General features: G+C 63.5%; 1 protein-coding gene across 3 annotated transcripts; it reads right to left on the minus strand.

Annotated features, from left to right (window-relative positions):
• Window positions 1-1101: 1101 nt before the first annotated feature.
• Window positions 1102-27747, minus strand: MTCL2 (microtubule crosslinking factor 2). 3 transcript variants are annotated; one of them, XM_068419649.1, is made up of 15 exons: window positions 27415-27747; window positions 18750-18974; window positions 16986-17144; window positions 13929-13991; window positions 10205-11437; window positions 9074-9193; window positions 8763-8888; window positions 8186-8416; window positions 7901-8008; window positions 7442-7609; window positions 6166-6417; window positions 5942-6013; window positions 5484-5554; window positions 3792-5241; window positions 1102-3696 (listed from the first exon to the last, which is right to left on the minus strand). In XM_068419649.1, exons 1-15 carry the CDS (start codon window positions 27544-27546, stop codon window positions 3547-3549), a joined length of 4560 nt encoding a protein of 1519 aa, XP_068275750.1. In that variant the 5' UTR covers window positions 27547-27747; the 3' UTR covers window positions 1102-3546. The 3 variants fall into 3 exon arrangements, with proteins under 3 accessions (XP_068275750.1, XP_068275751.1, XP_068275752.1); XM_068419650.1 differs by having other exon boundaries at window positions 9074-9190; window positions 27415-27625; XM_068419651.1 differs by having other exon boundaries at window positions 5942-6007; window positions 27415-27625.
• Between the last annotated feature and the right edge of the window lie 236 nt (window positions 27748-27983).

The following is a 27983-nucleotide window of genomic DNA, read 5'->3' on the forward strand; positions in this document are numbered from 1 at the left end:
GATGGTGAGATAGCCAGAGGTCAAGTATGAGGAGGGACAAGAAGGGACAGGACATGATGGAGGATGCAGGAGCACAGGAAGGAGGGAGAGGACATGGTGGCTGATGGAGAAGCACAGAAAGGAAGGATGGGACCAGGTAGGTGATGGAGGAGGATGGCAGGGAGGGATGGGACACAGTGGGTGACAGGAGCAGAGGAAGGAGGGATGGGATGGTTGGACAACAAAGCAGCAGTGGGAAGAGGGGTGGGACATGAAAGATGAAGGTACACAGGAAAAGGGATGAGATATGGTGGGTGATGGAGCTTGGGAAGGAGGAACGGGATGGATGGGTGATGGAGGGGCAAAGGAAGGAGGGCTGGGTTGGGTGAGGTGGGTGATGAAAGAGCAGAATAAAGAGGGATGGGACATGGTGGGCAATGGAAGAGCACATGAAGGAAGAAAGGGATGTGACTGATGATGGAGGATAACAAGAAGGAAGGATGGGACCTGGCGGATCAAAGAGCAGGGACGAAAGGGATGGGACATGGAGGATGATGGAAGAGCAAAAGAAGGATGGGTGGGTCATGGTGGATCATGGAGGACCTCAGAGGGACAGTTTAACTCAGTGAGCCTGGAGGAGGCTGGGACCTGCAGGTGATGACGGGCACAAGGGCAAGAAGCCACGGGCAGTGGTGGGAAAGGGGATGTGGGGTCCACATGCATGCTGGGGTGAGCCACTGGGCAGGACGGGACGGAACAGGGGAAGCATCACAAGAACAATGCAGAGCCGAGAGGAGCCTGGTGTGAGATGACGGCCCTGGCAGTGAGCCCATGGAGGGCCCTTGGGCGATGACAAGGAGCCCTGGTGGCGTGGCACAGTTGGGGTCAGCACATGGGGAGGGTGTCGGGGAGACGGGTGGGTGAGGAGAGAATAGGACACCATGTGTGGGCTGGGCATCTGGCAGGATGGCGGGGACAGAGGGACAAGATCTAGATGCATCTCCCCACCCACGGGTGCCCTAGCCACCCCACCGTCCCCTCCGCAGCAGCACCCACTCCCCAGACAGGACAGGCGTCACGGCCCCCCACCACAGCACGGGAAGGCAGCACCGAGGGTGTGGGTGAGGGGTTGCAGGGCCTTTATTCATCACACGACAAGCAGGTATGGGACAGGGGCGCAGGACGGGGCGGGCGGGGGGCCCGTCATCAGGGCAGGAGGTGCCCTTCATGCAACCTTGGCATGGGCTGGCGAGAGGCAGCGGGAGGACAGGGCAGGGGCAAGCGTGGCTTTGCCCAAAGCCCCTCGGGCTTTGCCCCGGGCCGGGCACTGGCGGGTGGGGAGGACAAGGGGCAGGGGCTGCGCGGTGGCCGGGGCTGACCAGCCACCTCCACGCTGGCCCCGGCTCAGCCCCCGGCCCCGCGGGAAATGCCCAGCACCGCTATTTACAGAGTAAGACACAACTGACCAATATTACAAATAATTAAAAGGCAGTTGTAAAAATGAGAAACCACATTCCAAAAGTAGAGAGTCTTTAAAAAAAAAAAAACCCAAACCAAAACCCCCGTTATCAATGAAAATGCTAAAAACCACCCCGAAAGGATCTATATACAACAGGAGGTTGCCTGCGGCAGCGCGGCGCCCGCCGGGCGCAGGGACCCGGCTCCTCCGTGGCAGGCAGAGATGGTGCCTGGCCCAGCTGCTGGTGAGGGTGGGCAGCGCCTGCCCCACGCGTCCCGCACCGGGTGACAAGGGTCCCCGTGGGGCCGGACAGGCACCGCAGGAGCAAAAGGCCATCGGTGCTGGGCCTGCTGGGCCCTGGCTGATGGTGGCGTGTCCGCAGACACAGGCAGTGAGCGGCCGTCGCAGAGATGCTGACGGAGGCTGCGACGTGGCAGTGCTGCAGCCTGGCTGCTGCGGGCAGCGGGACGGGAGGGGGCAGCAGCCTCGGCAGCGGGAGCGGATTTGGAGCGAAGCTGCAAGATGACGGCAACGCGCAGGGCCCCGGGAGGAGCAATGCACGGCCCCCGAGCAACGCACAGAGCCCTGGAGCAGCGTGCACAGCCCCTGGAGCAATGTACGGAGCCCCTGGAGCAATGTACGGAGCCCCAGAGCAATGCACAGAACCCCCGGAGCAATGTATAGAGCCCCTGGAGCAATGTATAGAGCCCCTAGAGCAGCGTAGAGAGCCCCAGAGCAATGTATAGAGCCCCTGGAGCAATGCACGGAGCCCCTGGAGCAGTGTACAGAGCTCCAGAGCAAGGTACAGAGCCCCTGAGCCATGCCCAGAGCCCCAGGAGGTGCAGGCACCCGCAGGCAGCTCCATCTGGGTGAATCCCTGCCCGCAGGCAGCTCGAAAACAGCTCAGGCAGCTGCCTCCAGAATGGCTGTTCTCTGCTGGGGCTTCACAGAGGCACCGACCCGGCTCTGCGTGGGGCTGGGACGCAGCCCCCCAGCCCTGGGAGCTCTGCACCGCCGCGGGGGCTGTGGCCGCTGCCCTCCTCCCTCCCCTGATAAGGCTTTTTCTGGTGGTGACCGAGGGACGCAGCCCGCGGGCCACGCTGCAGCCTCCCAACCCACAATCTCTTAATCCAATTGGCGCATCTCCAATGTAGCTCGTTTTGGTATTTTTAAAATGCACTTGGTGGTACATTGCAGGCTGTCCGGGCTGGGCAGAGCCAGAAGTGGAGGTGGGGGGGGAAGAAAAAAAAAGAAATATGTATATTCAGCACTTGGAGGAGCAAATAACAAGTGGCCCCAGGCAGGGAGGTGGATGCGATGCGGGGGGGGCCCCACGCTGCGCACCCAGTCACCCTGTCGCTGCAGCTGGAGGAGCCAGCGGGACCACCCGGACCCTTCCCAGCACTGACGGACCCCAGCAGCCCCCCCAGAGCAGAAGGGTGGCCAGGGAGGGCCCCCACACCCAGCCCAGCCTGGGTGACCGCAGGGACCCTCCCCGCCTCCTTCCCGCCCGGGGCAGCACTCGTGGCCCCGTGGCTGATGCAACCGCGCCGCAATGGGGGCTGGCACGGATGGGACCAGGCTGGCAGGGCCGCGCTGGGGCCAGGCAGGGTGGGCAGCGCTGGCGGCGGCTGCGGGGGCCGGAGCCAGCACCCTCCACCCGCAGGGACCAACATGGCATCGCGCCTCCATCCATCCCATCCATCAGGGCGTCCCTGCCACGCTCTGCCCCAGCCCTGCCCTACCTACCCGAGCAGCCTCCCCCGGCTGCTGTCCCCTTCTCGGGGCCCCGGCGAGCCCTTGGCACGGCGGGGTCTCAGCTGACATTCCCGGGGCGGTGGGCGCTGGCGAGGACCCCCCGGTGCCGGCAGCGGCTCCGAGGGAGCGGGTCTCCGCGCAGGCGGGAGGTGTAGCAGCCACCCCGGGCGGGACGTCCCCGCGCACCCCGGGGTTACCGGCAGCCTCCGGCTCCACATCTGCTTCGTAAGCGTCCCCGGGGGCGAGGGGACGGTTAGGAGACAGATGCGCCCACGCCACCTCCGAGAGGGACCCCCGCAGGGCGTCAGGAGAGTGGTAGCAGGCACGCTGCATCCCCCGGCCCCCCGGCCTCACTCACTCGAGACCCCCGGCTTCTCCTCGGCCCTGGGGGGGTCCGCGGGGTGCAGTTTGCACTTGGAGGGGGAATGGCGGACGGCGGAGCGGGACGGCCGGGCGAAGCAGGAGGTGAGGGACTGGGAGCTGCAGTCACACGCCATGTCCTGCAAAGATAGACAAGGCACAGGGGGGTTAGAGGGGTCGAGCGCTCCGTCCCCTGCCACGGCGGGACACCCCGGGGGCCACCCTGCCTCGTTACCTCGCTGGCTATGGCCGAGATGAGGTCGGGGTCCCGCAGGGCTGCGTCCTTACTCCCCTGGCCGGGGGACGAGGGCTTGGGGTCCTCGCAGCTGCTCTGCTTGAGGACTTTCTTGTTCAAGACGCGGGAGAAGTTTTCAGCTGGGTGGTGGGTGGCTGGGCTGGGGTGCTCAGCTCTCTTGCTGCCCTCCTCCCCGGTGGCCTCCTTCTTCTCTGGGGGGGCGGTGGGGCTCTGCGCTCGCCCGCAGACGTTCCTGAAGAACTCCTGCACGAGGCCGTACTTGGGGGCTTCGGGCTTGGCCCGGCTGCTCTCGGGGCAACCCGGCTTCCAGATGGACTCGGTGCTGCCCGCGTGCTCCACCACGCTGAACAAGCTGGACAAGCCGTCGTTGATGTTGCTGAGGACGGGGCTGTCGCGGGTGGTGGTGGAGCGGGCCCAGGCAGAGCCATTCTGCTTGCTCTGGTGCAGGTTCCAGAGGCTCCTGTCCTTGGAAGCATCCAGCTTGGAGGAAGACCTCCTCTGGAGCTTTGGAGAGCCATATTTTGGGGAGCAGCACGGCCGCTCGATCCTGGAGTGGACCTTATCCAGGGAGGAGGAGATCTGCTTGCTGCGCACGGACATGAGGGAGGAGCTGCGCGGGGACCAGCTCTTGCCGTGGACACCGGCGCCGCGCAGCAGGTCGGTCTGCAGGCCGACGCTCACCGTCTGGATGGTCTGCGTGCCCACGTGGGCCAGCCCCACCGTCTGGCTGGAGGTGCTTTTCACCTTCCTCTCCAGCGAGCTGGAGCGGATGGCCTGCCGCACGCAGTTGGTGATCTCCTTCATGTCGTCGCTCATGTTGCCCGAGATCTCCAGGTCGTGCAGCGATGGGGGGAAGCGGGGCACCGCCGGCACCGCGCTCTCCACCGCGCCGCCGTCCAGCAGCTCCCGCTGCTGCTTGGAGAAGTTGCACAGCCACTGGCTGTAGGTGCTCTCGGTGCTGGTCGACTCCTCTGGCTCCTTCGGCTTGGCCATGGTGAACAAGAAACCGGGTTCGATCATGATCTTCCCCTCCTTGTTGTGCACCAGAGGCGCCTCCAGCCGCCGCACCACCGGCGGGCTGTAGTAGATGCGGATCCCCGTCTTGTCGGGCGCCGTGTAGCTCCTCTGCATTTGCTTCTGGGCTGGATCGTGCCCGGAGAGGCTGCTTGCCCGTGAGTAGTCCCAGGAGCAGATGCCCAGCTTCTCCTTGGCCAGGCTGTCAGGGGCAGGTTGCTCAATATTCACATATGTACAGTTTGAGGGAGGAACGCTGGCGCTGTCCCGCATCCCGTTGGGCAGCAGCTGGGCGGCTGCAGATGCCTTTTTGCCTCGGGAATGGTCGCCCAGCCCCGGCGTGGGCTTCCCAGGGAGGTAGGGAGAACAGTCGAGCAAGCTTTCAAACTCTGACATGGAGGAAACAGACTTGGTCCTGTGGGAGAAGAGAGGATGGGGCTCACAAGGGGACAGGGCAGTGGGCTGGGGGGCAGCTGGAGGCACCCCAGTCCCACCCCAACGGGACTCTCCTGGGCACCCAGTCCTGCCCTTGGCCTCCAGGACAACCCTGGACCATGGCTGCACCTCTACCCCGGCTGCCAAGGCTGCCAAGTCCAGGGACAGCCCCGCGCAGCCTCCTCCATGCCCCAGGGACCATGCAGGCACCAGCATACTCACCTTTTGAGGTTGGTTCCCTTGGCTTCTGCTTCAGAGCTTGTCTCTTTGTCTGTGATTTTCTCATTGAGAGCCTAGGAGGACACAGAAGCAAGCTCTGCTGTCAGCAAGCACAGGTCCAAATTAGACAGACGGGCTAGAGCAGGGGCTGCACCCTGCTCCTCTCCAGCACTACCACCTTCCCCCATGCACCCAGGCCCCGCATCCCCTTCCCAGGGCTACGTGGGGCTCACGGTGCCCACATCTATTTTAACTCAACTTTTTATAAACCCACTGAAGCCCTTGGGGTTCAGCCACGCTCTCCACTCTCTCTTTCTCCCCAGTCCCTGGTGCTCCCCCTTGCAGCCTCACTTGCTGTTCAAGGGGGTGTTATTTGGGGTTCACACAACCTCCCACCTAACCCGTAGTATAGACCTGAGCCCAACGAGCACCCCGAGAGCCCTCCGCCTTCTCTTGCCCACCTCTTTCCAGTTGCTGCCATGCTTCTCCATTTCAGAGTGCTTCAATGCCCAAGGGCTGGCTCCTTTCTGCAACTGGAGAACATGCCGGTCACTCAACGTGTACAACACGTGCACCTCTGGGCAAGCAAAAGCATTTGCCGCTTGCCCCCCGAGAGCTTGGGGCACGCACCGGGGGACAAGCGTCAGAGGCTGGAGGATACATTCATGATGGGGGGACACCATACCTGGTTGATTTTGTTCTGCAGGTCCTTCGCTTGCTGCTCTGCCTGCTGCTGCTCCTCCTTGAAGCGGGCCAGCAGCTCCACTTTCTCCTGGTTCCAGTTCTTCTCGCTGATCTGCAGCTGCTTGGTGAGGTCCATGACGGCGCTGTAGGACTCGGCTAGGAGATGCTGGTGCTCCTCACGCTCCCTCTTCAAAGCCACCTTCCAGTCTGGCAGCACACGCTCCGTGATCCCTTTGCCTGCCTTCGACTCCAGCTGCGGGGGGGACACGGTGGTGGCTGTGGGGGACCCACGGTGCTGGACATCCCCAGCGATGGGGCAAGGCTGTGGGCACCCTGGTTCCCAGTGCAGGTCCCATGCTGCCCAGGGCAGGCAATAAGTGTGTCCCCAAGGCTGTGTTGCAGGGCCACGTGTCCCCAAGGCCGTGGGCACAGCGGAGCCGCAGCCGGCCCCGGCTTGCAGCCACGTCATGCCAGATGGCCCAGCAGATGGTCACCCAGTGGGATGTGGCCTGAATGTCCTGCCTGCTCGGCTGGGCTCTGCCTGCAGTCCTGCCTGCAGTCCTGCCTGCTGGACCCGGCTCCTGGAGAGGGGCGGCACCGCCCGCGGGGCTGGCAGAGCGGACCCCGAGGGTGCTGCGGCCGCTGGCGGCCAGGAAGGCACCTGAAACTGGGGTGCTGCCACTGCGGCAGCTCTGCTCTCCTTTGGGGAGCCAGAGAGGGGACTCGGGGACCACCGCTGAGCTCTGCCTGGAGAAATCCTACCTGGGAGGTGCTGGACCCGCTCTGGGGAGCGGAGCTGATGGACGGCCACGGGCCGCTGCCAGCAGAGCGCGAGGGAGCAGAAAACCCTTGTCGCTGCGCAGGCAGAGCTGGGGGACCGAGGGGACTGCGTCTCCCCTCTCCACCCCCTGCCCTCGCCACAGCCCCCACCCCTCCTGCAGCATCCGCGGAGTGGGCAGAGCCCCCACCTGTGCCCTGACCCGGGGGAGAGGAGGGCTCTGATGCTGCTCCCCGATGCCGGTCCTGGGGAGGGGTGCTGGGCAACAGGACCATCGCGCCCGCCCCAGACAAATCCAGCAGAGGAATAAAGAGCATCCTCTGCGGCTCCACCGTCACATTTTCGTGCCAGCCCCGTTGCCATAGAAACTCGCCTGCGGAGCGGCGGCTCGTGGAGGTTCCCCCAGTGCCACCCTGCCAGGCAGCCCCCCAGCCCCACATCCCCACCAGGCAAAGGGGGAGTCCCCCCCCAGCCCCCGTGGGGTGCCCGGGGCTCCCACCTGGGCGATGTGGCACTTGAGCTCGGCGCGCTCCATCTCCCAGGCAGCCTTGGCCTTGGTGAACTGCTGCTGCAGCTCCCCGGCGCCGCGCCGCTCCTCCCGCAGCTCCGTGCACAGCTCCTTCAGGGTCACCTTCATGTCCGCCAGCGTCTTGATGCACTCGTTGGGCTGCCGGGGCATCGGGGGTGAGCAGAGGGAGCCGGGGCCCCACGCCAGAGGGGACCCAAGGGGGTGGGACCCCTTGGGAGCTGTCCTCTCTGCACCCCATCACTGCAGGTTGCCCACCCCCGGGGTGAGGGATAGGGGGTGCCACCAGCACAGGGGATCATGGGGGTGACATGCCAGCGGAGAGGATCCCCTCCCAGCCACACACCCCAGGAGGAGCAGCCAGCCCATACCACACAGCTGCAGTGGGGGCTGATCCTGCCCACCCCTTGGACTCGTGGGGACCCCCCTCACCGTGTTGGGGGTCCAGGCGTCCCCAGCGCACATCTTGTTGTCTGCCTGCTGCTGCGGGGCGAGCTCCTCCTCCTCCAGCAGCAGGTACAGCTCCTTCATGCTGTTCACCTGCAGAAGACAGCATGGCCAGGGTGACAAGGGGACCCACAGCCCATGGCCAGGGATGGGGGACACCCAAGCAGCCCTGGGAGGGACACGTAGGCAGGAGGGACAATGCCAGGGATGCCCAAAAGCATGGTCCCCCCTCCACAGCAGCCAAGGTGGGAGCCCCTCAGCCCCTAGTACCTCCAAAAAGTCCTCGCCCTCTCTGTGCACCATCTTGCCCTGGCGCCAGCGCTTGAGGAACCACTTGAGCTTCATGAAGAGCAGGAGGAAGCTCTGCCTGAACTGCTGCGACTCCTGCACCAGCAGGTTCTTCTCCTGGCTCCAGAACTTCTGCTCCAGCCGCCTCTGCAGGTTCAGGCTCTGCAGCTCGAACTCCCGCCGCAGCAGTGCTTTCTGGTGGTCCTCCTTCAGCTGCAGAGAGACGCGCGGGCTGAGACACCCCGCGGGCTGCCCCCACCCCAGGGTCTGGTGTCAGACCCATATTTAACACCCGTGGGGAGCTGCAATGCCATGGCAGCATGCTGGGGACAGCGGGGCCATTGAGGCATCGCCATGGGTGGAAGCCCTGCATGGCTGCACGCCCATGTGCAAGGAGAAGCGTGCTCAGCCCCTGTGCCCCTTGAAGATGGGACATGCTGTGTGTGGTCCCAGGTGACACCTGGGTCCCCAAGTGGGTCATCAGCCTGGGGCTGGAAGTGGCCTGGCCATGGGCGCAGGGACACCCATCTCGCAGGGATTGGGGCTGCTGCCTACTCACCTGGCAGATCTTCTGCGAGAAGTTGTCCACCTCGTCCTTCCTCAGTTGCCTCTCCTGCGAGAGCTGCTCCTGCAGTCCCCGCAGGCTCTCGTTGGCCTCCGACAGCACCAGCTGCAGCTCCTTCATCTGCAACAGCCCAGGGAAGGGGATGGGGATGGCGGGCTGCGCCGGGCCGTGGCTCCCCGTGCCCCTCCCCGATGGGGCTCTGCAGCTTCCCTTGTCCCCAGCTCTCAAGAGGGACCACCCCGTCCCCGCCACCCTGTCCCCAACCCCGTGGGCTGAGGGGACACGGCTCCCTGCCTGCGTTGTACCTCGGTGGCGTAGGAGTCGTTCTCCTCAGGCCGGCAGGTTTTGTAGCTCCGGGGATGCGCGGGGTCCGTGTCCTTGGCGTGGGGGATGCGGTAAGGGTCGGCGTCCCTAAAATCAGGCTGCTGCATGCGTGGGCAAGTTAATGAGAACAAACCAAAAGAGTGGGAAGAAAAAAAAAAAGCCAGAAAACAAAACAATGGGTTTCCGAAACAGTAAAGAACTACAAGACAACAAAAAGGATGAGGAGGAGAAGGAGCTTCATCACCATGGCGGGAGACAATGTGGAAACCAAAAGGAAACACAGGATGAGGAGACACGTGGCCTGGATTGTTTGGGGAAAGGGGAAAAAAAAGAGAGAAAGAGGGAAAAAATGTGCAAACACCAGTTATGGTGCCATGCAGTGACTGGGGGAGACTGGGACCTGGGGCTGGTGGGACCACATGCAGAAAAATAGGACTCTGAACAAGCGAGTGTGCTCCAGAAAGGGGCTTGTGCCTGCGGCCCCAACCACCGCTGATGTCCCTGGCCCCCGGCACGAGCCGGGCTCCCCGGAGAGGAGAGGGGCAGCAGGGCACGAGCTGCTCTCCGGTGCTCCAGAGGTGCTCCCCGTCGAGTGCAGATCTGCCCTGGAGCCTTTGCTCTCCAAATCACCCTGCCCGGGTACCACCGCGGGCCGAGGCTGCTCACAACCGGGGTCCCCACAATTTGGGCTGCTTTCGGGAGGCTGCGGGCTGCTCTCCTCCCACCCAGCTCATCCCCAGTGCACAAAGAGCTCCCGAGCTGGGGATGTTGGGCTGAGCTGGGGGGAGAGCAGCCGAAACATCAGCCCCTGCTAAGGTGGGATCGCACCCGAGAGCCCCCGGCCGCGGGCAGGGCAGCTTTGGCACGGCCACCCCGTGCTGGGATGTGCCAGGGTGCCCCTCGCCTCCTGCCCTGGGCACACTCTGTTGGCGCAGAGTCCTACCTCGTCCCTGGTGCCACCGGCATGCAGCGAGGTGTTAGTTTGGGGTTTGCTCTGGAGAGGCAGGAGGGAGGTTACGTCGGGGATCAGGGTTTGCTCCGTTAAAGCGGGAGGAAACGGGGCGGCAAATAAAGCGGCGGTGGCTGCGGGGGATGTGGGGAGAAGCCCGTACCTGGAAGTTGGAGGTGTGCTCCTTCTGCAGCCCCTCTTTGGTGGCATCGTGGCTGCCGGGGCCAGAGAAGGGGAAAGAGTCCGTGTGCTCCTTGAGGCCGCCGGTGAGGTGGTCCACCTTCCTCGCGAAGCAGCCCAGGTCCTGCTGCAGCACGCCCAGCCGCATGAGGAGCACGTTCATGAGCTTGGCGTCGCTGGGGCTCTCGCCGCCGCTACCCACCGCCTCGCCCAGCAGCCCCACCGCGCACTCGTTGTCCAAGCACGCCTTCAGCCCGGAGGTGAAGCCGTTGGCATCCGAAATCAAGACGTCGATCGCTTTGCTGACGAGCACCGCCTGGTCCCGGACGCCCAGCAAGGTCTCCAGGTCCTTGGCCTTGAGCAGCTTGGTGGGACCATCGGGCACCTTCCCACCGCCGGGCACCCTGTCCTGCCCGTCGGCTTTGCTGCTGTCCACACTGTCCCTCCAGCCGGCGGTGGGGATGCACTGTGCCGAGTCGCCGGCCTCGGCGTCGGTCTCCAGCATGGGCCGGGTGGTCTGGCAGGAGGCCAGGTCGCAGCGCTGGAGGTTGGAGAGCAGCACGCGGTTCTCGTACTGCAGCTTCTTCACCTTGCCACTCAGCTCGCTGATCTGCACCTTGGCCGTGGCCAGCTCCTCCTGCGAGGGCTCGCTCACCACCGAGCAGCTGTCCTCCGACAGCGTGATGTCCAGATCATGGTCCGACTTGTACTTGGTCAGCTCGTTCAGGAGGAGCTTGTTCTGGTCCTCCAGCTCCAGCAGCGAGCGCCTCAGCAGCTCAGCCTCCTCCTCCACGAACTGCAGGTGCCGGCGCAGCTCCGCCACGGTGTCCCCCGCGTCCCCACAGCCCGAGATGCCTGCCAGGAACCGTGCATCCTGCCCCGGCAGCTCTCTGTCCCCCTGGCCCTTCATGTCGTCCATCTCCGCCCGCAGCCCACGGTTTTCCACCTCCAGCTCCACTATCCTCCGGCTGAGGATGTTGGCTTCCTCCTCCACCAGCTTGAGGTGGACCTTCAGCTCGGCCTCCCGGGAGTGAGGAGAGTCGGCCAGCTCCTCCACGGAGAGGGAGCTGTCGAGGTCCCCATACAGGGACCGGTACTTCAGCAGCTCCTCCTTCATGCCGTCGTTCTCCTTGGCCAGCTTGGTCAGCTTCTTGCACATCAGGGCCGACTCCTCCTTGGCGAAATGCAGCTGGCACTTCAGGTCCGCGCTGTCCTCCTGGGGACCGAGAGGGCACAGGCGTTAGAAACATGCTCCCAGGGACCGTGGTGGCCCTGAGCGAGCCCCAGGGACATGCTGCCCTCCCACCCCAGGGATCCCGGGGGAGTTGCAGCCCCCACTCATGGAGGGGAAAAATATTTGAGGCTTTCAAGGAGAGCCCAGAGACAGGGCAGGATGCCCAGGTGAGGAGACCCGTGGCTCCAGCCCCAGGAAGGACATTGAGCCACTGCCCGGGATTTGGGGACCGAGCCCAGCCCCGCTGCAGCCCCATCTGCCGCGGGGAGGAAAGGCAGGGAAAGCTCTGAGTCCGCAGAGGAAAATAAAAGCCACCAACAAGGCTTCCTCCTGAAAGCTGGCAAGCACTGAAATGGCTGGTGCTGCTGCACCCCCCTTGCCGGGGCTCTGCTCCCGCTGCTCAGCCCCAAACGCTCCATCACGGGGTGGAGAAGCAGCGATTTTGGCTGGAAACCTCCCACAGTCCCAGCCCTCGCCCATCCTTGCTGCCACCACCTTGCCAGGGGACAGAAAACCCAGGCGAACCTCCTGTATCATCCCACCAGTCCCCTCCTGAGCCCCTTTGCTTCTCGGGACTGTTCCCCACGTGTTTGTTTTTAAATTTAGCAGCGAGGAGCTCGGCTCTTTGCCCAGGGAGCCCGTTTCTCAGCTTCGGAAAGCTTTTTGGACGGAGGACGAGGATTTCCTGACATCCAGCTTGCGGCTTCCCGTGCCGCGGGGTCACGCGAGTGCTCCGAGCTCGGCGCGGTGATCGCCAGGAGGGGACGTGCCGGTCCGTGACCCTCACCCCGTGCACCCGCTGGAGCCCTGGGCGGGTGCTGGAGGTGGCCGGGTGGCCGCTGGCCCCGCGAGCCCTCTGCCCAGCTGAACTCGTCCCCTCTCTGCTTTCCTTGGCTGGCAGGAACAAGCTGTCCCCACCTTTGGGTGCTCCTGACCCCTCCCAGCCCCTCTCACCCCCAAGCCCCACAGCAGCTGTTGACTCTGCAGAGTTCCCAGGCTGCTTAGATCAAGGCCAGGGGCGATGGGGGCGTGTCCCGTGAGTTTGGGGTGGCCCATGAGTTTGGGGCGCCATTTCATTCCCCAAACGCCCCGCCGTGACCGCAGGGACCGGCCTGCTGCTCTTCCACGCCTGCGCGTGGAGACACAACCTCGCTAAGGCTCATTAAAGCTGTGCCCCCCCTAATTAGCTGCGGAGATTAGGGGAGGGCCGGCGCGGCCACGGCAGACATGACCTCAGTTCCTGTTTTTCCAGGGAAAAAAAAAAAAAATGAGCTCAGCGTGTCCCTCTGTCCCTCTGCCCCTTGGCATCGCTGGAGGGACACATAGGTCCCCAAGAGCACCTCGAGTGCTGCTGGGGTGCGGGGCAGACCTCAGCGCTGAGCCTGTATCCCCTCCAAGCTCCATTTTTGGTTCCTGCGCTGGGCAGGAAAGGGGCCCAGGAAGCCACCGCTGAGTCACGAGCATCTGTGCCCGCGGGGCCACCGGCCACGGCTGCGCCCGAGAGGGGCCACGTCCAGGGCATTTGCACCCGGGGAATTTCGGGGTTTGCTTTCCAGCATCGGCTCCTCCTGGAGCACCGGTCCCACTGCAGAGCAGGGGCCACATCCAGCCCCACGTCCCCGCACTGAGGGGACTCGGCTCTCGAGGATGGAGTTAAAGGGAGATGAGAAATAAAAGACCGAAGCAGAAAGTCTTTGAGGGCCTGGGGATCTCCGTCCCGTGGGTGGGTTCTGCCAGCAATGACACAGGTCACCCAGGACCCTCGGGGTCCCCACCACGCGATGCTCTCAGCAGCGCATGGCAGGGGCACCTTTATGGGTGTCTCCCTCCCTGCCCCGGCTTTGGGGGAGCAGATCGGCTCCCCAGAATAAACCTTTTGGGTCTTTTGCCTTTGAAAGAGGATTTTTCCAGTATTACACCACTTGTATTTCTATTCCCGCAACAGCAGCTCTGCCCCTCGGAGCCCCGGTGACAGCACCAGCGAGTCACCGCAGCTCAGCCCAACAGCAAGTGACAGCTGAAATCCCGCTGCCACCCGCAAATCCCCCCTCGCCCCAGCAGCCTGGCACGGGGCAGGGACAGCGCGGCCTCGAGCTGCTCCCCACGGGGACCCTCCGCTCCCCCAAACCTCCCGGGGCTCCCGGGCCACCCCAGGCAGGAGGGACCAGGGCTGCGGCAGCCGCGACCCAAGAGCAGAAGCAGCTTTGCAATGTAAAAGCCAAAATCCTTCAGCTCCTTCCTGCAGTCCCGACACACAGAAAGGGTTAAAGCCACCAGCCACTGGTGCTCCATTGATAAAGGAGACAAGGGAGCTGATGGGGACAATGGGGATGGCGCAGCACATCAATCCCTCCCTTGTTCGGGGTCTCTGAAAGGCAGGAAAGCCCTGCAAGGGGAGGCAAGGGGTAGTCTCCAGCTGGCACCACGACCTGGGTGCCACCGTGGCGTGCCCCGAACACCCCAGCGCTGATACCTGCACTGACGGCTTCTTCTCGGTCTTCCCGATGGAGCGAGACCCCCGTTTCTTCAGGGAATTCTGCGGAGAGAAGAGAGAGCTGTTACCCGCAGCAGCACCCCGGTGCAGACAGACAGACCCGGCATGGATGGACACCAATGCCAACTTCTCCAGCCCAGGAGAAAGGCCAGAGCCCCGGTGGGCTGAGGGCCCCTGCTTTGGGGGGCTGGCAAGCATCTGTCATGGGGTTTGGCTAGAAACTTCCCCTGCAGGCAAGCGAGCATCGAGCGAGCAGGAAAGGAGCCGTGGAGAGGCTGAATCATGGTCCTGTCCGGGCTGGATGGAGCGGGGAATCCAACCCCTGGGCCAAGGGAGCAGCAGATGATGATGTTCCCCATTGCCTCTTCCCCAAGCAAGGAACATGTCCTGGTCACTCAGCATCAGGGAGGGCTCCTCAGCAGGACGATGCTGAGGAGACCTTCTAGCACCTTCCAGTGCCTGAAGGGGCTACAGGAAAGCTGGAGAGGGGCTTTTTACAAGGGCATGGAGTGATAGGATGAGGGGGAATGGTTTTAAAACTGAAAGAGGGGAGATTGAGATTGGATATGAGGAAGAAATTCTTTCCTGTGAGGGTGGTGAGACCCTGGCCCAGGTTGCCCAGAGAAGCTGTGGCTGCCCCCTCCCTGGCAGTGTTCAAGGCCAGGTTGGATGGGGCTTGGAGCAACCTGGTCTGGTGGAAGGTGTCCCTGCCCGTGGCAGGGGGTTGGAACTATATGATCTTTAAGGTCCCTTCCAATCCAAACCAGTCTGTGGTTCTATGCTGACTCTGCCCCTGTGGTCTCTGGGGACAGAAGGGACCATCTCCAGGCTAGTGAGGACAGCTGGGAGATGGGGAGGCCAGACAGGGCAATAAGGGAGACTGGAAGTGGGGGAAAAAAGCGGATGCCCAGAGCAGGGCTGGTCATCTGGGGAGGGCAGCTGGGCAAAAACACTCAGGAGCATCCACACAGCCTCCCGTGAGCGCTGGCCCGGCCACACAGCCACCCTGGCCCTATTTCCAAGCTGGCGCTGAGGCCCAGCAGCCAAAGCAAGCAGCTGTGAAATGTAAGCTGCTGCCTGTGCCAAGGCGCCGGGCTCCAGGCTTTCCTATTAAGGCCAGGACCAACGCCGGAGCTGTTGCTGCTGCAGAGCCTCTCCTGGGCTGTGCCACGTTGGCATCCCTCGTCCCCACAGCGCTGGGGACCGGGGCTGGCAAAGGGCATCGCCTGGCCCCGAGCAGCCCCAGGCACAGCACCCCAGGTCAGACGGGGGCTGTCATCGCTCCGCCTTGGGTACATCCCTCGGGGTGGCCGTGCCTAAGAGCCCCATCACGGCTGAGCTCCATGGGCAGGCTCGGCACGGGGTACCTGGACCGGTCCCACTTTTCTCCCGCCCCCCAGGAGATGCTGAGACGGGGTAGAGCTGCAGGGGCAAACGCACGTGCCTTTGGGGATGATCTGCCCATGCTGATGATTATCCAATTACGGCAGAAACCTCTCGGAAGGGAGAAATAATCAGCCCGGAGGGGTGAGCCCAGCCCTGCGCAGCCTCTGCTCCACCTTGGCTTGGCTGCTGACAAGCTCTGCCATGCTCCGTGCCCTCCAGCAGCAGGGAGGAGGCGGAGGAGGGCTGTTAACTCACTCGTTTGTCTAATTAGCGCTCTGCAATCAGGGAGTAACCCCACTGCCCTTCCTAGCCTGGGGACACGCCATGCCCAGGCTCAGGGAGCCGTGCTGGGTCTGGTGCCAGGCAGCAGAGTCCCCTTTGGGGTCACGCAGCTGCAGAGAGGGGCCCTATCCTGTCCCAGGCTCTTTGGCCAGGGCAAGGCAGCAGCTGGCGCTGGGTCTCCCTGGGCGCTGCCCACACAACCATTTTCTCTGCCTGTTTTTCAAGCGCGAGAGCTCAGCTCCCGCTGCTGCCGTTTGTTATTCAGCCTGCGCTCGCTGGCTGCAGGGAAACCCATTTCACGCCTGTTAGTGGAGGCTGTGCAGCGGGGGGACGAGACACCCCAGCCGGGGTGACGCTGCTCCGTGCCACCCCACGGGAAGGTGGCTGTGGAGGGGATGGGTGCAACCGTGGCCGGGTCCTGCAGCTCGCCAGGAGCTGGCCCCGGCGCTAATGGGGGACGGCCGTGGAGATGCCCAGCCGGGTGCTGGCTCCCTGCCCTGCTGCGCAGAGGGGCACGGTCGGGGCCACAGAGAGCCCTCCCCGTGGCATGTCCCCGTCCTCAGCGTGAGTCGGGCCCGAGATCTGCTACAGCACGTCTCGTCCCATGCGCTGCCCTGATGGCTCAGCCAGCCACGTTCCCGAGGCTCCCCGGGGACCAAAGGCATCCCGGGCAGTAGGGAAGTGGGTTACCAGTGCTGCGACGGATCGCAAGCCTGCGCTGTCACCGGGATGCCTTTCCTGTCACCGAGGACGACATCGCTCCTGGCCAGGAGCTGGTCCCAAACCCAGCACAGCACGGAGCGCCCTGGACCTGGGCGTATGGGTACGTGTGTGGCACGTGGCTTCCCAGGGGACAGATGGGACTGTGCACCCACCCAGCTCCGCAGCACCGCCGGGACATCAAGGGGACACCGCTGGGACACTGCCGGGACATCGCTGCCATGCAGCCCCACGGCTCAGCCTGATTTGAACCAGCAGCGTGTGGTCAGGATACGGCCAGCACCGGGCACTGCACCAGGGACCCAGCGCACTCCACACACCGTTCAGAGCTTTGGCCGGTGGGAGTTGGGGCATGGCCCAGGTGGCCGAGCTGGGCAAGTGGCTGAGGACACATAAAGTGGCTGTAGTGCAGGGGGGAAGTCCCGTAGCACCCCCGGGACAGGGCAGAGCCACCCCGTGCGGGCAGGGTGGGGTGAAGCACGCCTCGCTGAGGGCAGGCACCGCTCGGGTTTCACCAGCATCTGCAGCACGGTTTGGGTTTCAGCGATGCGAGCAGGGGTGGGGGATCCCGCGGTGCAGGGCCAGGACACCTGCTACGGGCAGGGCCTTGGGGACGCCTCCCAGTCCCCCCTCCCGTGTCCCCCTCACCTCTCGGAGCTTGTCCATCTCATTCTGCACCACCTGCTTGGCCAGCTCCGTCTCGATGAGCCGCTGGCGCAGGTCCTCGTTCTCCTCTTCCAGCCTGATCCTCTTCTTCTCCACTGCCTCCAGTTCGTTGTGGAGCCGCACGGAGACATCCTTGGCCACCTGGGGACACAACGGGGCTGTCACCAGGCCGGGTGCAGGGTGCGGGGGGCTGGGACCACAGTGCCTGGGCACCTACAATCCTCACGCAGAGATCATCAGGCTGTTACTGAGACCCTTTGGAGCAGACACCATGCTGGGTGACACCCTGGCCCGCGTGTGTCCCCTCGATCGCGTGCTGTGACTGCTGTTCCCCCTTACCAGCTGCAAGGCTGCCCCGTGTCCCCATCCCCTGGCCAAACCCTGCCTTCCCCAGCCCTACCACGATGCTGTGGGATCCTCATTGCCTTTTTGTACTTTTTTCCCACACCACAAGGCTGGAGAAGCCCCCCCAAGGCTGGAGAAGCCGGCGGGCAGCCCCAGAGCAGTCAGCCCCTCAGCACAGGCAGCAGCTGGGCCGTCCCAGGAGAAAGACGAGCTCCTGCATCGCGTTACGGAAAAAATCAGCAGCTGCCCCGGGGGTGAAGGGTGCCTCCATCCATCCCGGCCACAACCCCGGTGCCTCCCTCTCCAGATCCCTGCGAGAGAGCAGCCCTCAGCATAAAGGGAGCTTAACAGCATGAAACGTTCCCTCCTGCATCAGCAGGAAGGACAAAACTGTCCCCAATCTGCCTGGTCCCCTGCCCAGCCCGGGGTACCAGCACTGCGGAGGCAGCAGAAAGCTCCGCTGCAGGGCTGGGGGGGCTCAGGCCATGGGGTCGGGCTCCCGACCTCCCGAGGATGAGCTGCGCTTTCTTTCCCAGACAGGGAGAAGCTGGCGGGGGGCGTCTTTGGCAGCAGCACCCCAAGCTGGGGGCTGCTGGGTGGCTTGGGGAGGGGATCGGGCCCCCAGCAGCGATGGGCAGCACAAGGTGGGTTCACAGCCCCACGCTCATGGCATGTCTCAGCTCTGGGACTGTCTGTTTTCTGCTTAAAAAAATAAGTTACTCCTCAAGCTGTTGCCTGTCCCCCCCCAGCCGTCTCTGGCTGCCACCGCACCCCGCTCCTGGCAGCGGCCGTGTCAGCAAGAGCCCTGAGCAAACACTCACCGGCACCGGCAGCTCCTCGAGGGCCAGCGGCTGGCAGGGGTGAGGCAACGTCACCCCGCAGAAATCCCCTTGTCCCTGCCCCAGCCCGCTGGCCGCAATGCCTGGGGCTCTGCAAGGTTTCCCGACGGCTGAGGGGAGCAGCTCCCAGGTGCCCAGGGCCTGGTCCCCTCTGGGGGTGGCCCCATCCCGTGCCCATCAGGGCAGGGTACGGGAGCTCGGCCCCGGGCACACGGCCGGGCTGGGCTCCAGCCTGCACAGGATGAACCTCGCACACAGCACTGCGAGACCCCCATGCTCGGGCAGCGCTGGCCCTCTCCATCCCCCGGACCCCCCCAAACGCCCCCGTGCTCAGATCATGAGCCGAAAGCACCGCTTCCCACTTCTTGTATCATCGCTGCTACTGGGGAACCGTGATGCTCCCATTAAGGGGCTGCACCCCATAAACGGCACAGCTCCCTGCGCCCCGACATCCCCTGCCACCCCCTCGTGCCTCCCCAGCCACCACCTCCACATCTCATCAAAAAAACACTTTGGGGGACCTGGGGACTGCCCGGATGGGGGTGTCACCCCCCAGCCTCACCTTGACGTCCTGCTCGAGGCTGTGGATGAGCTCGCCGTCCACCTGGCCCGTCTGCGCCACACGCAGGCTGCGGCGCTCGGCCTTGCGCAGCCGGTACTGCAGGATGCGGCAGGTCTTGCTGGCCTGGTCCAGCTGCTGCCGGAGCTCCTGCAGCTGGTAGACGTCCTCCTCCATGTAGACATCCCTCATCTCCAGCATCTCGGCGCGCAGCTCCTCGATCTCATCCTGCGGGGAGATGCACGTTAGAGGGGACGGACCCCGCAGCTTGCTCTCCCCTCTTTCCCCCCAGGACACCTCCCCACCATGGCTCCCCTGCCCTCCTCCATCCCACGAGCTGTTTCCACAGACCTTCAACCCTTCGGATCAAGCCCCATCCTTGCAGAAAAAGGGCTCAGAGCCAGCTGGGCACCCTCACCCCCAGCGAGGCACCCACCCGGGGGGGATGGCCGACATGGGCGCCTATAAATATTTGCGGTAAAAGAAAGAGGAAGGAGGGGGAGGGAGAGGAGCTGGAGGAGCAGCACAGGCGGCAGCCACGGCGAGAGAAATGTAGGTCATCTTTGGAAAAGCTGTGTCAGGGAGTCAGGCGAGGGAAGGAGGAGACGGCAGGCAAGCACAGGGGAAGCAACTCGGGTACACGAGCAAGATGCTGCCAGCACCGGGGACCAGAGGCTGCCCCTCGTTTTGCCACGAAGCAGCAATCGCCAGGCTGGGTCCCCGTTCCACCCCTTCCCGGTCCCATCAGCTCTCGCGGTGACAAAGCTCTCCCAGCCCAGCAGAGCTTCAGACGCAGGGCTGCAGTGTGGCTGGCCCAGCAGAGCCGGGGTGACATCCCACTGGCACCAGCGCCGGCCCAGAGCCTGCTCCGGGTCTGCAGCACACAACCGCAGCAGGAGCCCCTGCAAGAGCCACGGCCCCAGTGCCACCTCCCCGTCCAGCGCAGGGCTGTGGCCACCGGGGATGCTCAAGGACTGTCCCCTCCGGTCCCTGCGGACCCACACAGGCTGCACTGCCCAAAGCTCTTTTCATGTCCCCATGAGCACGACCTCAACCCAAATCTTCCACACAAACGCTCCAGCCGTTGCACTGGCTGCTCTCCTCCTCGACAAGACCCGGTGGACCCGGCACGCTCCTGGGACGGGACTGAGCATGTGTTTTCCTGCCAAAACCCCCCGTCACTAAACACCTCCCATCACTGCCAAATGCAACTGCCACTGGAGAGGTGAGGGGCTCATGCTGCCGCCCTGCACCGCGGCACAGCCCGGCGAGGGACAAGATGAGGACCCGGCACAGGCAGCGGGGATGCACATCCCCGAATCACCCCAGGCAGAGGGGGACAGGACCCCGCTGCTCCCGACACTGCCCGTGACAGTGACCTACAGCCTGAGCCAGCAGCACCGCGCCGGCTCTGCCAGGCGCTGGCACGCTCGCCACCGCGCTCGCCCGGCCCGGACAAAGCCCCAGCTGCAAGAATTCCCCCGAAAGGCAAAGCTGAGCCTGGGGGGTGGGGGGGTGGCAGCTGCGGGGACAAGTCACAGTCGCTCACTGTTGGCTTTAAACACTACGTGACAAATAAGGAACGTCAATTAGACAATCCCGGATTATCTCCCGGCCCAGGCTGCCGGGGCCCGGCGGCACCACAGCCACCAGCGTCCTGCCACCCTCCGCCACGCTGCTTCTTGCCGGGGGTTTGGAGCACAAAAGCGGGGCAGAAACAGCCCCAAGGCACTGAGACGGGCAGCGGGGTGTCCCAGGGACACCCAGCCGGGCTGCTCCAGGGACAGCCAGAGACTGTCCCGTGAAGGGGCATCACTGCAGGCACGTTTCAGAAGCACCCCCCGGCCAGCTCAGGCATGAAACCCCCCAGGGATAAACCATGTGAGCCAATGGCTGCGATGCACCCCGGGGCGACGAACCTGGTGGGAATCCACGCGGCAGTGCCACGGCCTGGGGGACACCAGCAAAACCCCCGTAAGCCAAACCAGTCCGGGCAGCTGGTTGATGGGATCTGTTCCTTGGGAGCTTTCATGGGAAACAATGCATTACGCATGGTGGCTGAGCAGGTGCTCTGCAACGGGGTGGTGGGAAACCACCTTTCACCACCGAAGTCAGGCAAATCGTGGCTTGAACACGACTGCAGAGGCCCTTGGGGCTGCCTGCGTCCCACTCCGGTGCTGACTGTACTGACTCCCGTTTGCCATGCGGCTTCCCCAGGCAGGGCAGGGAGCAGGGACCTTGGAAAGAACCCAACCAACCCTCACACTGGCTGGACGGAAGCCTGGGCTGGCCGTGCTCCTGCTTGTTTATACCTCGGGCTGTAGCAACCGTTTTTTAGGGGGAGGCCGGGTCCGGCGTGAGCCGCTGCCTGGGCAAAGCCCCGGGCACAGCCCTGAGCTGCTCCTTCACAGGGTGCTCCCCCGGGGAGTGGGGCTGGGGGGTTTGCAGCAGGGCTGGTACCAGGGGGGCTGGGAAAGCGGTGCTTCCCTTCGCTCCAGCTGCAGGAATTCGCCCGCACCCCGTAACGCCAATAAACCCTTCGAGCAGCCGCAGCCCGGCAGCCGCACGGCCCGCCCCGAGCTTGCCACTCGGAGGCAAGCCATGCCGCTAAGCCGTAGTAACTGGATTAGGATCGGAGAGTACAAAAATGCCAGCAAACTGGGAAAGAGCTCAGGACGGCCAAGCTGAGCCCCTCCACGGCCAGGCTGTGGTGGGCAGAAGAGCCCCGCGGTGTCAGGAGGCAGCACATGGGGTGCACAGGGGTCCCTGATGGCTTCGGGGGTCTGTGACGGCTGCTGAGCCTCACCCTTTGCCTCTGCACCTTTCCTGGAGCTGATGCCCATCTTTGCAAAATCCAAGCAAAAAAGATCCAGTCAGATAAAGGTGAGAGCAGAGCCGGGACCAGAGAGAAACACCCGAGAACCACCTCAAACCCAGGCTGGTGTTGCAAGCACGAAGCACTGTAAGTGATGCTAAATAACATGTGAAGCAGAGACGAGGTGGGCAACACTGAGGAGGAGATAAACAACTTCTTTCCAACATGACCACACCCGTTGGCTGCTCACCACCTCCATCCTCTGGGATTCTCTGTCCATCTGCTGCTGCACCCTCACTCACCTCATCCCTGCAGCAGCAAAGGTTTTATGGGGTATATTTTTAATGCCAGAAGTCACCTGTCTTGGAAAAGACAGTCCCAGGGAGACTATTTTCAATGCCCAAGGGACGACAGTGTGCAGAAGCAAACACCTCACTTGTGTTTGCAGGAGCCAGGCTACGCCTGATGCAGGAACCCAGGAGACAACAGACACCTTCAACCTTCTCCGAGCAAACCTCGGAGAGATTGTCTCTCCCTGGGGAGATTATTAAGGAAACTACGAAGCGGCAAGGTGGGATGCAAACTGCCTGGTTCCAGTTCAGAAAAAAAACCCCCGTGCATTGTCAGAGCAGGAGAAGGTAACAGCTACAGCCGGGTCCATGCACCTGCTTGCAGGACATCAGCTCCTCCAGGAAGGGCAAGACCTGCAATCACAGAATCACAGACTGGTTTGGGTTGGAAGGGACCTTAAAGACCATCTAGTTCCAACCCCCTGCCACGGGCAGGGACACCTTCCACTAGACCAGGTTGCTCCACGCCCCATCCAACCTGGCCTTGAACACTGCCAGGGAGGGGGCAGCCACAGCTTCTCTGGGCAACCTGGGCCAGGGTCTCACCACCCTCACAGGGAAGAATTTCTTCCTAAGATCTAATCTAAATCTCCCCTCTTTCAGTTTAAAACCGTTCCCCCTCGTCCTATCACTATATGTGCCCTTGTAAAGGGCCCTTGTAAAGAGCATGTAGGGATAGGGGGGCTGAGCTTTAGGGTGAGCTTTAGGGTGAAGGGGCTGAGCTTTAGGGTGAAGGCCCTGACCGGTGGCATGGCAGGAGGGGGACCCGTGGAGATGGCAGAGAACACCTCAAAATGCAGATCAGACCCATCACGGGTTGCGGCAGAAGAGTTAAACCCTCAGATCTCCTGCCCGAGGGGAGTTACACGCTCGCTCAGGCACCTGCAAGAAGGCACCAAGCTCAGACCAGACCAGGGGACTCGCGCTGTGCACCTCTCACAGCTCCCCAGCAGGATCCGCTATCTTTTAGAAGCGGAAAGCAGCAAGGGATACAAACAGGATCACGCAAGTACCGACATGGCTGGCTGTTGTGCTGCTGACAGCACACACACCCTCGGCTCTGGCAGCCCCGGGCTCTGGGACGCAGCCAAGCAGCAGCCGCCGGCCCGCGGGGGGACGGGCAGCCCTTCGGGGAGCACAGCCCTGCCTGCCTTCGCACCCCGAAACCTCAGCGCGAGCTGCAGAGGAGGAGGAAGGCTGGGAGCTGCCCGTGTGTTTTGCACCGACGCCTTTGTGCGAAGCTCGGGGCCGCGCAGGCAGCGGGTGCGCCCGCGGGAGCCTGCGATCCCCCGTGCAAAGATGGGGATTACCATCCAGGAGCAACACGCACCGCTTCCTCCGAGAGCTCAGGACAAAAGCAGCAGCTCTCAATTAACTCGGAGCCCCCATCAGACAGAAGAGGGAATGATGCTAGAAATTGCTAGGGGAAAAAAATAAAATCAGAGAGGATTTCTAAGGGAAATAGCCCGGGGTGCCCCTGCCAGTGTGGAGGTCCCAGCAAGCACAGCTCATCCCAAACCCACCCTGGGGTGCAACGGGATGAAGGGCGGGTAAGGGACACCCATCTGTCACACACAGGGGGTTCTTCAGGTGCATTAACAGCAGCTCCAGCCCAGCTCCGACAGTAAACACGGGCCATCCTTCCCTCCACGTCAGGCTGGAGCTCAGCACAGCAGCCTGCGTGCTGCACCCCGCTGTGCCCTGCCCCTGGCCGCACACCAGCTCCTCCTCGGCACAGAGCACTGCACGTCGGCAAAGGAAAAAAAAAACAACATTTCGCAGCTTTACACCTGCCCCCATAAATTACCAGGCAAACAGCTGGGGGTTCTCTGCAGCGCAACCCGCGTCGTGCAGCATCCCAAAGGCTGCAAAGCCCCTTCCAGGGCAGCTGCTGGTGGGGTGACCCATGGCAGAGCCCCGAGCCCCAGCTCTGTCTGTGGTTACCGGGACCCCCGGGCACAGCCCCTGCGGCTGGGCAGGACGGGAGCAGCAGCAGAGCCGGGACCCAGCGCCAACAGCGCTGCCTGAATGCAACCCCCGGGTCCCCCCCGCAGCCCCGCGTGCCCCTGCGGGGTGCTCTCAGGGACCCCTGGCTGGTGACACGCACCAGTCCCCGGCTGCCTCGGGGAAAACGAGGCACCAGCCCGATACTGCACCCACCTACCCTACGGGTTTCTCCATGGAGAAATAGGTTTCTCCACGGGAAATGCCTGCAAACCCTGAGGGACGCAGGGCAGGGAGCGGGATTGGGGCAGGCAGGGCTCCCGGCGTGACATGGCTCTCCCCTCAGCCCCTTCCCACAGAGAGGAGCGGGTCTGCAGGCGTCCCCTCCCCGTGCCCCAAACCCTCTCCCGTGCCCGCTCTTTGTCTGCCCATCCCTCCGCAGCTGCTGCCGTATCGCATCGCACATTTTCCAGCCCGCTGAGCAAGGGCCGGGAGCTGCTCCCCACCGCACGGCTCGGCAACAGCGAGACGGGGCAAGGACACCCGAGACGCCTCCTCCCTCGCTGGGCTGCCAACCTGAGCAGGAGAAACAGCCCTTTTTGGGGGAAAACGCTTGAAATAACCTGTTTACGGAGGGTCACAGCAGGTGCACGCACCCGAGAGCAGGGGCAAGAGAAGACACCAGCCCGCTGGGTTCAGAGCAGAAGGAGGAAGGTGGAGCCTTGCAAAAAAACAGGTTGCAAAGAGAAATGGGTGAAGTGTGCTTAAATATGTACATTTTATTATGGCAGCTGAGGAAAGATGCAACGTGAGCTGGCACTGCTACAGAGGGCTGCGATGTGCTCTGCTGGGAAGCTCCAAAACCCAGCGGGCATCACCCGGGCGTAGTAGCACCACGCGCGTCTGGCCCGTGCCAAAACGTCACCAAAACCCTCCCACCCCCCAAACAATCCTCGTTTCTCTTTAACAAACACACCAGGTTTTACCCAGCTCTGATGAATAAATAAAAAAATATTCATTTGCAGCTATTTGGGTGAGTCCTAGGAAATAAGTCACCTCTGATAAGTCTGATTCATCCATACCCGAGGGGAGGGGAGCTGCCGAGGCCAGCGGCCACCTCCACCGGGTCCCCTCCGCAGGGTCCCTTAACGCTGCTCCCGGACCTGGCCTGCATTGCTGATTGCTTGTGTTAGGGCTTTATTTTTGCTGTAAAGCCCCAAATCCTAAAATTTTTAGCAGAGATGGCACAAGCCAGCACCCTGCTGCAGCCCAGAACAGTTTTCCGCTCATTGCTGGAGAAACTGGGCAAAACTTCCATCTTTTTTGGAGCACAAGGGGTCACGCATCGGCTGCGGCTTCTGCCCGGCTGGAGCCAGGGGACCAGCCTGGCGGTCCCCTGCTCAAGTCTCAGGAGATGTGAGCTACAACACCGAAACATGGCTATAAGCAGGATGCACACGGCAGGGAGGTGTGAGCAGAGGGACCCACGCGCTGGCGTGAGAACGTGAAGGAAACGCCGCGGCGAAGAAGAGATGATGCCACCAGCATCCCCGTGGTGCTCCTTGGCGCACACCTCCAGCAGCTTTCTGCTTTCCCCGCTGCTCCTGGCCAGGGGATGTGAGCTGCCAGCCCTCGTGGCAGGTAAAACACCCGCACCCCGCACGCCTGCAGCTTGTGGGGAAGAAGATCACACGGAAAGGGAGGAAGGAACCGCGCGGTCCGCGGGAACAGCGGCGTTTGCACGTGTGTTCTTGGACACTGGAGGGGCCTCATCTGTATTTTTCCAGCTCTCAGTAAATCAAAGCCCTTAAGCTCTTGCTGCTAATTCTGGCAGGAGCTGGGACACCAGCTGTGAACCAGGGCTTTGCTAATGGACAAAGGGCCTGATTGAGCATCTTGGAGCACGTCACCCAACGCCCAGCTCCCACCTCGTAGCCATAATCCCGACGCATTTACAAACTTTGGCACCGGTGGTTCAGAGCTGGCCAGATTTCCAACCCGCAACATCCCAAGAGCAGCCAGCGAGACGCGGTACCAACCCCTGAACCCCCCAGCAGGAGACTGCCCAAGCATCGCATCCACAGCTCCACCCTGACGAAGAGCAGAGGGTGTGGTACCTGGTGGGCGTTCGTGCCAACCCCACAGCACGCGGCGTGTGCCAGGATGCGTCAGGTCCGTGTGTGCCCGGAGGCAGAACAGCTCTGTGCTCCTGTCCTCACGCAGCACGTCTGCCCAGGCTCCACCATGTGCCCATGCACCAGGCAGCCACGGAGAAACGCCGCAGGGAGCACGAGGACCAGCGGGAAGAAGCAAGGTGGGAAATCTGCCCAGGGCCTGGCAGCGCCAGCAGGCAGGGAGGGCAGCACAGAGCATCCCACCTCGTGCCAGGCCGAGCTGTGCCCAACCGCGTGGGGTCAGGTTGTGCCATGGTGTGCTCTGGGATGCCAAACCGGGCTGAGCCAAACTGTGCCATGCTCAGCCATGCCAGGCTGGGCTGAGCAGAGCCGTGCCATGCTGAGCTGTGCCTTGTTAAGCTGTGCCAGCCCAGGCTGTGCTGAGCCTAGCCATGCCAAGCTGGGGCCATGCTGTGCTGAGCCTAGCTGTGCCCATCTATGCCATGCCAGGGCAGTCCATGCCCAGATGGGTCATGACAGGCTAAGCTGGCCCATGTCATGCCAACGTGTGCCGTGTGCTATGCTGTGCTGAGCCAAGCAGTGCCCAGCCATGTTGCACCATGCTGGACCATGTTCAGCTGGGCCTTGCTGGGCTGAGACAGGCCAGGTCTCAGCCCAGCTGGGCCATGCTGTGCCAAGCTGAGCTTTGCCCTATGTCCAGTTGGGCCACGCCAGGCTTAGGCAAGCCATGCCCTACATCCAGCCATGCCACACTATGCTGAGCTGAGCCAAGCCCAGCCATAGCATACCAGGCCATCCCCAGCTGTGCCGTGCTGTGCTGAGCTAAGCCCAGCTCTACGGTGCCAGGCCATGTCCAGTGATGCCGTGCAGGGCTGAGCTGAGCCGAGCTGTGCCCTGTGCCCAGACATGCCCAGGGATGCCACACTGTGCTGCACTTTACCTGGGGATGTTGAGCTATGTCCAGGGATGCTGTGCCATGCTGAGCCATGCCATTCCCAGGGATGCTGAGCCATGCTTTGGGATGACGTGCCATGCCGTACCATGCCATTCCTAGGGATGCCATGCCATGCTTTGGGATGGACACCATGCCACGCCATGCCCTGGGATGCTGTGGTGTGCCCAGGGATTCCAAGACATGGTAACCCACGCCGTGGGATGCCATGCTGTGCCACCCTACTGCCCAGGGGTGCCGTGCCATGCTGAGCTGTGCTCTGGGATGCCACGCTGTGCCATGCTATTGCCCAGGGATGCTGTGCCGTGCTGAGCCATGCCCTGGGATGCTGAACAACGCTATGGCCAGGGATGCTAAGCCTTGCTGACCCGTGCCCTGGGATGCCAACCTGTGTCACCCTACTGCCAGGGGATGCCATGCCACACCATGCCCCGGGACGCCACGCTGTGCCCCTCTTCGCCGCCGTGCCCACCTTGAGATAGTCGTTCTCGGAGCGCAGGTCCTCCAGCTCCCGGAGCAGCCCGTCGGTGCCGGCGTCCAGCAGCTCCTCGGTGAGGTCGGAGAAGGCGAGCGAGGTGCTGAGCTGGAGGCGGCTGCTGGCCATGGAGGCGGCCGAGGGCTCCTCGGGCAGCGGCGAGGCCTCGCCGGCCGAGGGCGGCGGCGGCGGGGCGCTGCCCGGGGACTCGCCGTCGCTGCCGCTGAGCCCCAGCTCCAGCGAGAGCAGCTTCGCCTCCTCCGAGGCGCTGCAGTCCGACACCTCCGAGCTGCTGTCGGTCAGGCTGGCCCCCGCCACCGACCCCGCTCCCGGTCCGGGTCCCGGCCGCCGCGCCCCGGCCGCCGCCGCCGTCTCCGCCCCGCGGCACCGCCCCTTCGGCCGCACCGCGCCGCGCCCCGCCGGCCCCTTGCCGCCGGCCCGGGCCGCCGCCGCCGCCCGCTTCTCGGGGCGCCCGTCCTTGCCGCCGCCCGCCCGCCGCGGGTGCGGGTACGCGCCGCCCGCCGCCAGCCGCGGGGCCGCGCCCGGGTGCCCCCCGCCGCCGCGCC

Source organism: Nyctibius grandis, chromosome 28 (genome assembly GCF_013368605.1).
Source record: "Nyctibius grandis isolate bNycGra1 chromosome 28, bNycGra1.pri, whole genome shotgun sequence".
Taxonomy (NCBI): domain Eukaryota; kingdom Metazoa; phylum Chordata; class Aves; order Nyctibiiformes; family Nyctibiidae; genus Nyctibius; species Nyctibius grandis.